Genomic DNA, 15,456 nt, shown 5'->3' on the forward strand with positions numbered 1-15,456 from the left:
TTAGGTATACCGATGAAATCCTTGGACCCATTGTCAGACCCTACCCTGGTGCAGTGGGTTCTGGGTTCCTCCTGGTGCAGTAGGTCCTGGGTTTCTCATGCTGCATGACAATGCCCGGCCTCATGTGGGGAGAGTATGCAGGCCATTCCTGGAGGATGAACAAATTGATACTAATGAATGGCCCCCATGCTCATCTGACCTAAATCCAATAGAACTCCTCTGGGATGTCATGTTTCGGTCCATCCGACACCGCCAGGTTGCACCTCAGACTGTCCAAGAGCTCAATGATGCCCTGGTCCAGATCTGGGAGGAAATCGTCCAGGACACCATCCGTGGTCTCATTAGGAGCCTCCCCCGACATTGTCAGGCATGCATACAAGCACGTAGGGGACATACAAACTACTGATGACCACTCTGAGTTGCTGCAATGACATTTCACCAAAATGGACTCGCCTGCTGCATCATTTTTTCACTTTGATTTTCGAGGTGTCTTTGAATTCAGTCCTCTGTAGATCGATCATTTACATCAAATGATGGGGCGTTCTTACGTTCCTCACACATTACCCTGTCCATGTCAGTATAGAGATCCAGCAGGAGACTCCTCCCCATTGAGATCTGATGAGTTTTCAAAGTCTTCCTTTCATTTTTTTGAGCCGTGTATATCATGAAAGTTTATGTAGTCTGTATTAGAACCATTCTTTAGGATTTGCACTGCAACACTGTCCTCAGAAAAGACATTTGTTCCCTCAACAGTAACCAGCTCCTAGTATAGACATGCTTTTACCATTGGGGTGCACACACACCACATTTTCTTCTTTTAGTTCACATCAATAAACACTCTCTGAATCAAGAGATGCACCTCTTTCCGAAATAACTGTACTACAGTTCTCCCACCTCATCTACACAACATGTTCCCCAGATATTGCATCCTACTCTCACCATACTATGATCTGTGATTTGTTCCACCATCCACACTTCTTTGTCAAAAGAGAGAGCTGTCAGAGAATGTAGTGTGGATGGTGGGAGGAGAGCCGTCAGAGAATGTAGTGTGGATGGTGGAGGAGAGCTGTCAGAGAATGTAGTGTGGATGGTGGGAGGAGAGCCGTCAGAGAATGTAGTGTGGATGGTGGGAGGAGAGCCGTCAGAGAATGTAATGTGGATGGTGGAGGAGGAGAGCTGTCAGAGAATGTAGTGTGGATGGTGGAGGAGGAGAGCTGTCAGAGAATGTAGTGTGGATGGTGGAGGAGGAGAGCTGTCAGAGAATGTAGTGTGGATGGTGGAGGGAGAGCTGTCAGAGAATGTAGTGTGGATGGTGGAGGAGGAGAGCTGTCAGAGAATGTAGTGTGGATGGTGGAGGAGAGCTGTCAGAGAACGTAGTGTGGATGGTGGGAGGAGAGCTGTCAGAGAATGTAGTGTGGATGGTGGACGGAGAGCTGTCAGAGAATGTAATGTGGATGGTGGACGAGAGCTGTCAGAGAATGTAGTGTGGATGGTGGAGGAGAGCTGTAAGAGAATGTAGTGTGGATGGTGGGGGGAGGAGAGCTGTCGGAGAATGTTGTGTGGATGGTGGGAGGAGAGCTTCCAGAGAATGTAGTGTGTGGATGGTGGGAGGAGAGCTGTCAGAGAATGTAGTGTGGATGGTGGAGTGCTGTCAGAGAATGTAGTGTGGATGGTGGGAGGAGAGCTGTCAGAGAATGTAGTGTGGATGGTGGGAGAGGAGAGCTGTCGGAGAATGTAGTGTGGATGGTGGGGGGAGGAGAGCTGTCGGAGAATGTAGTGTGGATGGTGGGGGGAGGAGAGCTGTCGGAGAATGTAGTGTGGATGGTGGAGGAGAGCTGTCAGAGAATGTAGTGTGGATGGTGGAGGAGAGCTGTCAGAGAATGTAGTGTGGATGGTGGAGGAGAGCTGTCAGAGAATGTAGTGTGGATGGTGGAGGAGTGCTGTCAGAGAATGTAGTGTGGATGGTGGGAGCAGAGCTGTCAGAGAATGTAGTGTGGATGGTGGGGGGAGAAGAGCTGTCAGAGAATGTAGTGTGAATGGTGGACGAGAGCTGTCAGAGGATGTAGTGTGTATGGTGGGGGAGGAGAGCTGTCAGAGAATGTAGTGTGGATGGTGGGGAGAGAGCTGTCAGAGGATGTAGTGTGGGTGGTGGAGGAGAGCTGTCAGAGAATGTAGTGTGGATGGTGGAGGAGTGCTGTCAGAGAATGTAGTGTGGATGGTGGAGGAGTGCTGTCAGAGAATGTAGTGTGGATGGTGGGAGCAGAGCTGTCAGAGAATGTAGTGTGGATGGTGGGGGGAGGAGAGCTGTCAGAGAATGTAGTGTGAATGGTGGACGAGAGCTGTCAGAGGATGTAGTGTGTATGGTGGGGGAGGAGAGCTGTCAGAGAATGTAGTGTGGATGGTGGGGGGAGAGCTGTCAGAGGATGTAGTGGGGATGGAGGAGGAGAGCTGTCAGAGAATGTAGTGTGGATGGTGGGAGGAGAACTGTCAGAGAATGTAGTGTGGATGGTGGGGGAGGAGAGCTGTCAGAGAATGTAGTGTGGATGGTGGAGGAGAATTACCAGATAAGTTACACTATATTTTCAAAAGTTTTGTCCCCGCCCTCCCAATCATGTGCTTCAGGTTTTCCAATCCCCTCCATATCATGTGATTCGGGTGTTCCAATCCCCTCCATATCATGTGCTTCAGGTGTTCCAATCCCCTCCATGGACACAGGTGTATACAATCAAGCCCATAGGCATGCAGACTGCTTCTTCAAACATTGGTGAAAGAATGGGTCGCTCTCAGGAGCTCAGTCATTCCAAGCGCGGTCCCTTGATAGGTGGTCACCTGTGCAATAAGTCCATCCGTGAAATTTCCTGGCTACTAAATATTCCACGCTCAACTGTTAGTGGGATTATAACAAAGTGGAAGGAACTGGGAACAACAGCAACTCAGTCACCAAATGGTAGGCCATGTCACATGACAAAGCGGGGTCAGCGTATGCTGAAGCGCACAGTGCGCAGAAGTCACCAACTGTCTGCAGAGTTAATAACTAAAGACCTCCAAACTTGGTGTGGTCTTCAGATGAGCCCAACAACAGTGCATAGAGAGCTTCATGGAATGGGTTTCCATGGCCGATCAGCTGCATTCAAGCCTTCCATCACCAAGTGCAATGCAAAGCGTCAGATGCCGTGGTGTAAAGCACGCTGCCACTGAACTCTAGAGCAGTGGAGTTGTGTTCTCTGGGATGACCAATCACGCTTCTCTGTCTGGCAATCCGATAGATGTGTCTGGGTTTGGCAGTGGCCAGGAGAAGGGTACTTGCCTGACTGCATTGTGCCAAGTGTAAAGTTTGGTGGAGGGGGGATTATGGTGTGGGGTTGTTTTTCAGGGGTTGGGCTTGGCCCCCTAGTTCCAGTGAAGGGAACTCTTAAGGCGACATTTTGGACAATTTCATGCTCCCAGCTTGTGGGAAGAGTTTGGGGATGGCCCCTTCCTGTTCCAAAATGACTGCGCACCAGTGCACAAAGCAAGGTCCATAAAGACATGGAGGAGCCAGTTCGGGGTGGAGGAACTTGACTGTCCTGTACAGAGTCCTGACCTCAACCCCATAGAACACCATTGGGATGAATTAGAGCAGAGACTATGAGCCAGGCCTCCTCCCACGACATCAGTACCTGACCTGACAAATGTGCTTCTGGAAGAATGGTCCAACCTTCTCATAGACACCCTCCTAAACCTTGTGGACGGCCTTCCCAGAAGAGTTGAAGCTGTTATAGCTGCAAAGGGCGGGGCCAACTCAATATTGAACCCTACGGACTAAGACTGGGAGGCCATTAAAGGTCATGTACGTGGGAAGAGCGGGGCCAACTCAATATTGAACCCTACGGATCAAGACTGGGGGGCCATTAACCATTAGCCGCCCGGCCAATGGCCGTTTGGCGGCTTCAAAAGTGCTTCGGCATTCCGGGTGCACGCCATTTGGCGTGCTCCCGCACATGCGCAGTTTGCGCTAATGCGGAGCCGCGCAGCGGCGCGATCTGTCACCGGCCGTGTACCTCGGACAAGGCCGATGACAGATCTAGTACCGGCCCCCGTTGCTGGTACCATGTGACCTGCTGTGACCAATCACAGAAGGTCACATGACAGTTGTATACAATGGATGGCTTCATTCATGCCATCCATTGTATACTAGTGCCTAGCTGTGAATGGTCACAGCTAATCACATGCACATGTCATGTGATTAGCTGTGACCAAATCACAGCTAAGCACAAAAAAAAAAAAAAAAACTGAATGAATCGATTTCATTCAGGTAAATGCTTGCTTATAGCAAAGTAATTATTTGCTATAAGCAAATTGTGTAAAAAAAAAAAAAAAATACTGATCACTTCCCCAAAGTAGTACAATGTTACTATGGTAACATTGTACTACTTTGGTCATAGTAAAATATGAAAGAAAAATCTTAAAAAAAAAAAAATGTAATAACAAATTAAAAATAAAAAAAAAAATAAAAAAAATATATATATTTTTTCTTTTCATACTGTCACCAGTCAGTGTCCCTGTTCACCGCCATGCCAGTTATATGATGACGCTGTACTGCACTGGTGACAGTATGTAAAAAAAAAAATAGTGAAAATAATTTTTTTAATTTTTTCATTTTCCGAAAAATTATGACAAAAAAAATACAACTTCAAAAAACTCGCCATGCCTGTTATGAAGTACGTCTGACTGTCTACTCTGCAAAAAGGGGTCATTTGGGGATATCTGTACTGTTCTGACATTCTTGGACCTCAAGAAATTAGATTGGCAGTCAGTACTTCAGGATTGATCAATATTCAGATCTATACCATAGTTTGTGAACTCTATAACTTTCCTACAAACTAAATAATACATCCTAATTTGGGTTATTTTCACCAAAGACATGTAGCAGAATACATCTCGGCCTAAATTTATGAAGAACAATTATTTATTTGTAAACTTTGATAACAGAAACAAAGAAAAACGTGTTTTTTTTTCAAAATTTTTGGTCTTTTTTTGTTAATTTAGCAAAAAATAAAAACCCCAGCGGTGATTAAATACCACCAAAAGAAAGCTCTAGTTGTGTGAAGAAAATGATCAAATTTTAGTTTGGGTACAATGTTGTATGACCGCGCAATTGTCATTCAAAGTGTGAGAGCGCTGAAACCTGAAAAATGGCCTGGGCAGGAAGGGGGAAAATTGCACGGTATTGAAATGGTTAAAGTTCATGTGCGTGGGAAGAGCGGGGCCAACTCAATATTGAACCCTACGGACCAAGACTGGGGGGGCCATTAAAGTTCATGTGTGTGGAAAGGCCGGCGGCCCAATACTACGTGCAATATAGTGTATTTTGTGTTGGGGGTACTTTATATGTTTTGATTTCAAATGGGATACACTGTAGGTGACAAAGCTGAAGAATTCGCCAAGAGGCATTGATGGAAAAAAAAACACAATTAGCATTTCTTAAATTCGCCAAAAGATGGCGATCTCACCTATTGGTGGAATGCAAAAACAGGAAGTAATGTAGAGACAGGAAGTGATGTAATATAGTTTGACAGGAAGTAATTTAAGGTACACAAAGCGTTTTTTGGTCACACATCAATTTAAGAGGAAGTAGAGAGGAGACATTGCTGGAACTGGCAGCAGAGGAGGTAATGAGATCTGATTTTATATTTACACCCAGTAACCCCCCTGTCATGTCCATCCTCTTCCTCCATAGTCATGTCCATCCTCTTCCTCCATCGTGTCCGTCCTCTTCCTCCATAGTCATGTATGTCCTCTTGTGCAAAATAGGTTTTGTCTCTGCAGTAAAACTAAGACCTGACCAGAGAGGTGAGGAGGATTCTGGGAGGTCACATGACATCACTCTTATCTCTATTAATAAAACACAGACCTGACCGGAGAGGTGAGGAGGATTCTGGGAGGTCACATGACATCACTCTTATCTCTATTAATAAAACACAGACCTGACCGGAGAGGTGAGGAGGATTCTGGGAAGTCTGTGGTGATAATTGTTACTTCCTCTCTATACTCAGGATTATAAAATATTGAAGGAAATATCTGGTGAGCCTTTATCACCCATCTTCACAGGACATCCCCCATCACAGTGCCTCCACCTCACTGCCTGACAACAGAAGGAACCAGTGCCTTCTAGAAGTCACCAAGAAGATCATTGATCTGCTGACAGGAGAGGTGAGCGGTGCCAGGAATTCTGGGACATTCTCCAGTAACAGACAAGGGATGTGTCTGGATGGTGACTGTATCATTGTGTGTGTCAGGTTCCTATAAGGTGTCAGGATGTCACTGTCTATTTCTCCATGGAGGAGTGGGAGTATTTAGAAGGACACAAGGACCTCTACAAGGACGTCATGATGGACAATCAGCCGCCCCTCACATCACCGGGTAAGAGGAGACTTTATTGAAAAAGAGAGAGCAGTACGGAGGGTCCACCTAGATCCCCCATCATCTGATAAACACATAGAAACAATGGATTCAGTCAGTGTGTGTGTTTCCTACAGATGGATCCAGTCATGGGAACCCACCAGAGAGATGTCCCCGTCCTCTGTATTCCCGGGATTCCACACAGGAAGGTTACACCATCCCACACCATCATCAGGTAGATGGGTCCAGTCATGGGAACCCACCAGGGAAATGTTATCGTCCTCTGTATTCCCGGGATTCCACACAGGAAGATCACACCATCCCCCACCATCATCAGGTAGGTGGATCCAGTAATGGGAACCCACCAGAGAGATGTCCCCATCCTCTGTATTCCTGGGATTCAACACAGGAAGATCACACCATCCCTCACCATCCTCAGGTAGATTGATCCTGTAATGGAAACCCACCAGAGAGATATCCCCGTCCTCTGTATTCCCAGGATTCCACACAGGAAGATCACACCATCCCTCACCATCATCAGGTAGATGGATCCAGTAATGGGAACCCACCAGAGAGATGTCCCCGTCCTCTGTATTTCTGGGATTACATACAGGAAGATCACTCCATCCCTCACCATCATCAGGTAGATAGGGAAGTGGACATGTACACCTAAAAGTGCCGTCTAAGCAGTTATAATCTATCCCCCTATGTAATCTCTTGTTCCTTTTTACAACATTTTCTAATCCTAACCCCAGACACTACTAAACTACTCATTCACTCCCTTATTATCTCACGTCTGGACTACTGCAACTCCCTTCTCACCGGCCTACCTCATCGCAGACTATCCCCGCTTCAGTCTATCCTGAACTCAGCGGCCAGACTCATCCACCTTACCAACCGCTCCGCTTCTGCCACCCCCCTCTGTCATTCCCTCCACTGGCTTCCGCTTGTCCAACGCATTCAATTCAAACTACTAACACAGACATACAAAGCCATTCATAATGCTGCCCCAAACTACCTCACCGACCTGATACCCAATACCACCCTACCGGTAATCTTCGCTCCTCACAAGACCTCCTACTTTCTAGCTCCCTGGTCTCCACCTCCCACGCCCTGAAGAACTTCTCCAGGACTTCCCCCATCCTCTGGAACTCATTACCCCAATCCATCAGACTGTCACCTACCCTCCTCACCTTTAGGCGCACCCTGAAAACTCATCTCTTTAGGGAAGCCTACCCCGCCCTCACCTAACAGCCGATCTCCTCCACTCTTCCCACCACTCCATCCCCCACAGCCACTTCCTCCTGTACCACTATCCCCTCCCTCCTAGATTGTAAGCTCGAAAGAGCAGGGCCCTTGAATCCCTCGTGTTCTGTTTTGTTACTGTATTGTCTCATGTACTGTCCCCCACTATAATGTACAGCGCTGAGCAAACCTTTTAGTGCTATATAAATACTGTATAATAATAATCTTTGGGGTTTAGGTTGACGAACTGAAAGACATCAAAGCTGAAGTTAAAAGAGAAGAACCAATGTGTGTTAGGGGAGCTCGGCAATTTATGGAGGAGGGCGGTCACCTGTATTCCTTTTACTCTTTGAAAGATCCAAGCATCGTTCACCATGAGCAGGTAGATGGAACTGAGCAACCAGACCTCAGATTCTAAGCTAGGAGAGGACATCCATCTATGTACTTTCTTGTTCTCTCATCTTTTGGGGTTTAGGACACAGAACTGAAAGACATCAAAGTTGAGGTTAAAGTGGAGGAGCAGACGTTGGTGAGTGGAGATCAGCAGTCTATGGAGGAGGGGGAGATGATTATCAAAAGTAAACTTGAGGAATCTTCTCTACATATGGACAAAAGTAAGTAGTAAACACTAAATGCAGAAACAGTTCGCAATTTATCGTCTATGAGTATAAATAATGTGTTTACATGTTTACAAGCTTTGAAAAAAGGTCACATTTTTGCCCACAAAAAGTATAGAAGCCAGCAGTTTATGCAAGTGAGGGAAGAAAACCCAGATAAAATTTGGACCAATTTCCCCCAGTTTGGATAAAATAATTCCTGCCTGATTCAATCCGATCTGCGATGACTCTCCAGATCAACGTACCACAATGATTCTGACCATCTCCTAGACCATGGTTCCATGGAGCTTTAGGGTTCCTCAAGAGGCTCCTAGGCATTCCTTGAGCAATTTCAGCCTAACAGATAAGTTCCTACTGACACCATTGATCTTTTTAGCTATCTGTAAGGAGGTCATTCTTCTCAATGACCACAAGTGTAAGAAGCATTCTTCCTCAACTAGGGTTCCTTCAGCGGTTGCTAGGGATTCCTTGAGTTATGGGAAATTTCAGCCTCTCAGATAAGTTCCCACTGACACAATTGATCTTGCTCAAGGAACACCTAGGAGCCTCTTGAGGAACCCTAAAGTTCCTCAAGAGGCTCCTAGGCGTTCCTTGAGCAATTTCAGCCTCTCAGATAAGTTCCCACTGACACCATCGATCTTTTCAGCTTTCTGTAAGGTGGTCATTCTTATTGACCACAAGTGTAAGGAGCATTCTTCCTCAACTAGGGTTCCTTCAGCGGTTGCTAGGGGTTCTTTGAGGTATGAGAAATTTCTGCCTCTCAGATAAGTTCCCACTGACACCATCGATCTTTGTAGCTATCTGTAAGGCTATCATTCTTCTCAGTGACCACAAGTGTAAGGAGCATTGTTCCTCAACCAGGGTTCCATGGAACGCTAGGGTTCCTTCAGAGGTTGCTAGAGGTTCCTTGAGTTATGAGAAATTTCTGCCTCTCGGATAAGTTCCCACTGACACCACTGATCTTTTTAGATATCGGTAAGAAGGTAATTCTTCTCAATGACCACAAGTGTAAAGAGCATTCTTCCTCAACCAGGGTTCCATGGAACCTTAGGTTTCCTTCAGAGGTTCCTTGAGTTATAAGAAATTTCTGCCTCTCGGATAAGTTCCCACTTACACCATTGATCTTTTTAGCTATCTATAAGGAGATCATTCTTCTCAATGACCACAAGTGCAAGGAGCATTCTTCCTCAACTTGGGTTCCATGGAACCCTAGGTTTCCTTCAGAGGTTGCTAGGGGTTCCTTGAGTTATGAGAAATTTCTGTCTCTCGGATAAGTTCCCATTGACACCATTGATCTTTTTAGCTATCTGTAAGGAGGTCATTCTTCTCAATGACCACAAGTGCAAGGAACATTCTTCCTCAACTAGGGTTCCATGGTACCCTAGGGTTCCTTCAGAGGTTGCTAAGGGTTCCTTGAGTTATGAGAAATTTCTGCCTCTTGGATAAGTTCCCACTTACACCATTGATCTTTTTAGCTATCTATAAGGAGATCATTCTTCTCAATGACCACAAGTGCAAGGAGCATTCTTCCTCAACCAGGGTTCCATGGAACCCTATGTTTCCTTCAGAGGTTCCTTGAGTTATGAAAAATGTCTGCCTCTCGGATAAGTTCCCACTGACACCACTGATCTTTTTAGCTATCTGTAAGGAGGTCATTCTTCTCAATGACCACAAGTACCATGCAAGGAACAGTCTTCCTCAACTAGGGTTCCATGGTATCCTAGGGTTCCTTCAGAGGTTGCTAGGGGTTCCTGGAGTTATGAGAAATTTCTGCCTCTCGGATAAGTTCCCATTGACACTATTGATCATTTTAGCTATCTGTAAGGGGGTAATTCCTCCCAGTGACCACAAGTGTAAGGATCATTCTTCCCACCGACCATCACACCAATGCATCATGAGTTGTAGATTTTTAGCAGGGGTACCCTAAGGCCAAGGGTTCCTCTGCACTGAGCAGGTTGAGAAAGGCTGGTCTAGACCAACGTAGGTGACTCAATGAAATACTTTAAAATATTTATAATGTTTATTTAAAACTTGTTTTCAAACCTATGTCTGGAGTCATCCTGAGGGACATCTTCTTTTATCTCTAGATTATAATGCAGAAGATCATGGCATCATACAATGTACTCCCGGAGTAAATCCCATTACTCAAAATGTAAGTCGTTCGGAGCGATCAATGGATCCCTCTAATCCTGAGGAACCTTCCTGTCAATCCTATACTATGGCTTCAGATGTCCACCTAAGATCAATGGTTCCTTCTAGTCCCGAGAAATCTTTTTATCAATCCAATACTATGGCTTCAGATGTCCATCTAAGATCAATGGATCCTTCTAATCCTGAGAGTTCTCATAGATTCCATACTATGATTTCAGATGTCCATCTAAGATCAATGGATCCTCCTAATCCTGAGACATCTTCTCATAGATTCCATACTATGACTTCAGATGTCCATCTAAGAGCAATGAATCCTAATCCTGAGGAACCTTCCTATCAATCCTATACTATGACTTCAGATGTCCATCTAAGATCAATGGTCCCTTCTAATCCCGAGAAATCTTCTCATAGATCCCATACTATGGCTTCAGATGTCCATCTAAGATCAATAGATCCTTCTAATGCCGAGGAATCTTCTCATAGATCCCATACTATGACTTCAGATGTCCATCTAAGATCAATGGTTCCTTCTAGTCCCGAGAAATCTTCTCATAGACCCCATACTATGGCTTCAGATGTCCATCTAAGATCAATGGATCCCTCTAATCCCAAGGAATCTTCCTATCAATCCTATACTATGACTTCAGATCTCCACGGTGCGGAGAGATCCACAGATCCATCTGATCCACAGGAACCTTCTTTAAGCCACGAAGGAGTTCGCACAGGAGAGAGTTCCTTGTCATGTTCAATGTGTGGGAAATCTTTCACTCACAAAAAGGCACTTCTTACGCATGTTCGAAACCACAAACGCGAGCGACCTTTTTCGTGCCCAGAGTGTGGGAAATGTTTCCCTGAAAAAAACTTACTTATTGTACACCATAGAATTCACACCGGCGAGCGTCCTTTCTCATGTTCAGAGTGTGGGAAATGTTTCATTAAGGTAGGAGATCTTCATAAACATCAGAAAACTCACACAGGGGAGCGTCCTTTTTCATGTTCAGAGTGCGGGAAAAGTTTTACTCAGAAAAGCTCACTTCTTACACACCTGAAAAGTCACACAGGTGAGCGCCCTTTCTCATGTTCGGACTGCGGGAAATGTTTCAGTCTGAAACATGTACTCCTTTATCACCAGAGAATTCACACAGGCGAGCGTCCCTTTTCATGTTCTGAGTGCGGAAAAAGTTTCACTCAAAAAGGACACTTTCTTTCACACCAGAGAATTCATACAGGTGAGCGTCCTTACTCATGTTCAGAGTGCGGGAAAAGTTTTACTCAGAAAGAAACCCTTCATAAACACCAGAGATGTCACACGGGTGAACGTCCCTATCCATGTTCAGAGTGCGGGAAATGTTTTACTCAGATACAAGCCCTTCATAAACACCAGAGATGTCACACAGGCGAGCGACCCTATTCATGTTCAGAGTGCGGGAAAAGTTTTACTGAGAAAAAAGTACTTCAAGCACACCAGAAAAGTCATACGGGGGAGCGTCCTTTTTCATGTTCAGAGTGCAGGAAATGTTTCAGTGAGAAAGGAAGCCTTCTTAAACACCAGAGAACTCACACAGGCGAGCGTCCTTTTTCATGTTTAGAGTGCGGGAAATGTTTTAGTGAGAAAGGAAACCTTCTGATACACCAGAGAATTCACACCGGTGAGCGACCTTTTTCATGTTCAGAGTGTGGGAAATGTTTTACTATTAAACAACACTTTCTTAAACACCAGAGAAGTCACACAGGTGAGCGCCCTTTTACTTGTTTGGAGTGTGGAAAATGTTTTAGTCAAAAAGGAAACCTTCGTAAACACCAAAGAATTCATACAGGTGAGGGTCCTTATACTTGTGTAGAGTGTGGGAAATGTTACACTCAGAAAGAAAGTCTTCATAAACATCAGAGTTCTCACACAGGTGAACAGCCTTTTTCATGCTTAGAGTGCGGGAAATGCTTTACGGGGGGAAAAGGACTTCTTGCACACCAGAAAAGTCACATGGGAGAGCTTTCTTTCTCGTGTTCAGAGTGCGGGAAATGTTTCAACGAGAAAGGAAACTTCCTTAGACATCAGAGAATTCACACAGACGAGCGTCCTTTTTCTTGTTTGGAGTGCGGGAAGTGTTTTGCTGAAAAAGGAAACCTTCTTAAACACCAGAAAATTCACACGGGTGAGCGTCCTTATTCATGTTCGGAGTGCGGAAAATGTTTCACTTTAAAGCAACACCTTCTTACACACCAGAGAACTCACACGGGGGAGCGCCCTTTCTCATGTTCAGAGTGCGGGGAATGTTTCGCATTAAAACAACACGTTCTTAAACACCATAAAAGCCACACAGGCTAGCGCCCTTTCTCCTCAAAACTTGCCACAGGGGTGCGCACCCTTTTCCATGTTCAGAGTGTGGGATATGTTCTATTATAACAAAACACAAGAGAATTCACACTCACACTTGTGAGGACTGTCTTTGTGTTTAGTGTGTGGGAAATGTTTTAATATAGAAAAAAAACTAGTGATGCTGGCTGCTGGGGGATGTATTGGCACTGGAGGGGATCTATTTTTGCATGGTGGTCTGTTGTTGCTGGGGAGGTCTGTTGTGTCTATTGTGTATATGGATCGAGCCGGCTGGATGCAGAAAGGACTGACGGTAATAAATGTACTGACCCGTCCAATCGGGAATAATCTGTCACCTTTCCTAATAAATTACTATTGGTTTCCCGTTGTTGATTTTTTTTTTTTTTTTTTTTTTTTTTTTTTTTCACAGCCCTGCTAATGTATAATTTTTTTTTTTTAATTTGATATTTTTTAACTTCAGTGATACAAAATTTGATTTTGTTTCAAACTTGGCTTTATTGCGTATTAATATGTTCTGATTTTGTAAAATAAAGCTACACTTCAAAAAAATCTGTTGAGTCCCTCCCTTTTTTTTTTTCTTGGCTTTTCATGGCCCTGCATATGTATATATTTTTTTATTTTACAATAACTTCAGTGATACATAATTTAATTTTGTTACAAACTTTTTCATGGCCCTGCCAACATGTATATATTTTTTTTATTTGATCTTTTTGAACTTCAGTGATACAAGACTTGATTTTGTTTCAAACTTGGCTTTATTGCGTGTCAATCTGTTCTTCTGATTTTGTAAAATAAAGCTACATTCATAAATCTGAGTCCCTCCCTTTTTTTTTTTTGGCTTTTCATGGCCCTACCAATGTATATATTATATATAATGGGGCACTATTCCTCCCACTGACACCAATGATGTGGCACTATTCCTCCCACTGACCCCAATGATGGGGCACTATTCCTCCCACTGACACCAATGATGGGGCACTATTCCTCCCGCTGACACCATTGATGGGGCACTATTCCTCCCACTGACACCAATGATGGGGTACTATTCCCCCCACTGATACCAATGATGGAGCACTATTCCTCCCACTGACACCAATGATGGGGCATTATTCCTCCCACTGACACCAGTGATGGGGCACTATTCCCCCCACTGACACCAGTGATGGGGCACTATTCCCCCCACTGACACCAATGATGGGGCAGTATTCCTCCCACTGATACCAATGATGTGGCACTATTCCTCCCACTGACCCCAATGATGGGGCACTATTCCTCCCACTGACCCCAATGTTGGGGCACTATTCCTCCCACTGACCCCAATAATGGGGCACTATTCCTCCCACTGACACCAATGATGGGGCACTATTCCTCCCACTGATACCAATGATGGGGCACTATTCCTCCCCCCACTGACACCAATGATGGGGCAGTATTCCTCCCACTGATACCAATGATGTGGCACTATTCCTCCCACTGACCCCAATGATGGGGCACTATTCCTCCCACTGACACCAATGATGGGGCACTATTCCTCCCACTGATACCAATGATGGGGCACTATTCCTCCCACTGATACCAATGATGGGGCACTATTCCCCTCACTGACACCAATGATGGGGCACTATTCCCCCCACTGACACCAATGATGGGGCACTATTCCTCCCACTGACACCAGTGATGGAGCACTATTCCCCCACTGACACCAATGATGGGGCATTATTCCTCCCACTGACACCAGTGATGGGGCACTATTCCCCCCACTGACACCAATGATGGGGCACTATTCCTCCCACTGACTCCAATGATGGGCACTATTCCTCCCACTGACACCAATGATGGGGCACTATTCCTCCCACTGACACCAATGATAAGGCACTATTCCTCCCACTGATACCAATGATGGAGCACTATTCCTGCCACTGACACCAGTGATGGGGCACTATTCCTCCCACTGACACCAATGATGGGGCACTATTCCTCCCACTGACACCATTGATAAGGCACTATTTCTCCCACTGATTCCAATGATGGGGCACTATTCCTCCCACTGATACCAATGATGGGGCACTATTCCCCCCCACTGACGCCAGTGATGGGGCACTATTCCTCCCACTGACACCAATGATGGGGCACTATTCCTCCCACTGATACCAATGATGGGGCACTATTCCTCCCACTGATACCAATGATGGGGCACTATTCCCCCCACTGACACCAATGATGGGGCACTATTCCCCCCACTGACACCAATGATGGGGCACTATTCCTCCCACTGACACCAATGATAAGGCACTATTTCTCCCACTGATACCAATGATGGGGCACTATTCCTCCCACTGACGCCAGTGATGGGGCACTATTCCTCCCACTGACACCAATGATGGGGCACTATTCCTCCCACTGATACCAATGATGGGGCACTATTCCTCCCACTGATACCAATGATGGGGCACTATTCCCCCCACTGACACCCATGATGGGGCACTATTCCCCCCACTGACACCAATGATGGGGCACTATTCCTCCCACTGACACCAATGATGGGGCACTATTCCTCCCACTGACACCAATGATGGGGCACTATTCCTCCCACTGATACCAATGATGGGGCACTATTCCCCCCACTGACACCAATGATGGGGCACTATTCCCCCCACTGATACCTATGAAGGGGCACTATTCCCCCCACTGACACCAATGATGGGGCACTATTCCCCCCACTGACAC

The 15,456-nt window shown here is 45.6% G+C and overlaps 1 protein-coding gene across 1 annotated transcript in view; it reads left to right on the forward strand.

Moving 5' to 3' along the window:
- The window catches only part of LOC149453271 (uncharacterized), a 227,083-nt gene extending 213,544 nt beyond the window's left edge, over positions 1-13,539 (forward strand). Inside the window, exons 6-9 of the mRNA XM_089688193.1 lie at positions 6,519-6,718; positions 7,865-8,008; positions 8,102-8,240; positions 10,331-13,539. Of these exons, the coding sequence (XP_089544319.1) occupies positions 6,519-6,718; positions 7,865-8,008; positions 8,102-8,240; positions 10,331-12,720 (2,873 nt within the window). The 3' untranslated portion in view covers positions 12,721-13,539. The remainder of the gene's footprint in view (positions 1-6,518; positions 6,719-7,864; positions 8,009-8,101; positions 8,241-10,330) is intronic.
- The last annotated feature ends 1,917 nt before the right edge of the window (positions 13,540-15,456 follow it).

This window comes from Staurois parvus, unplaced genomic scaffold (assembly GCF_062004578.1).
Source record: "Staurois parvus isolate SC_StPar_1 unplaced genomic scaffold, SC_StPar_1.0 ptg000449l, whole genome shotgun sequence".
In the NCBI taxonomy this organism is placed as follows: Eukaryota; Metazoa; Chordata; class Amphibia; order Anura; family Ranidae; genus Staurois; species Staurois parvus.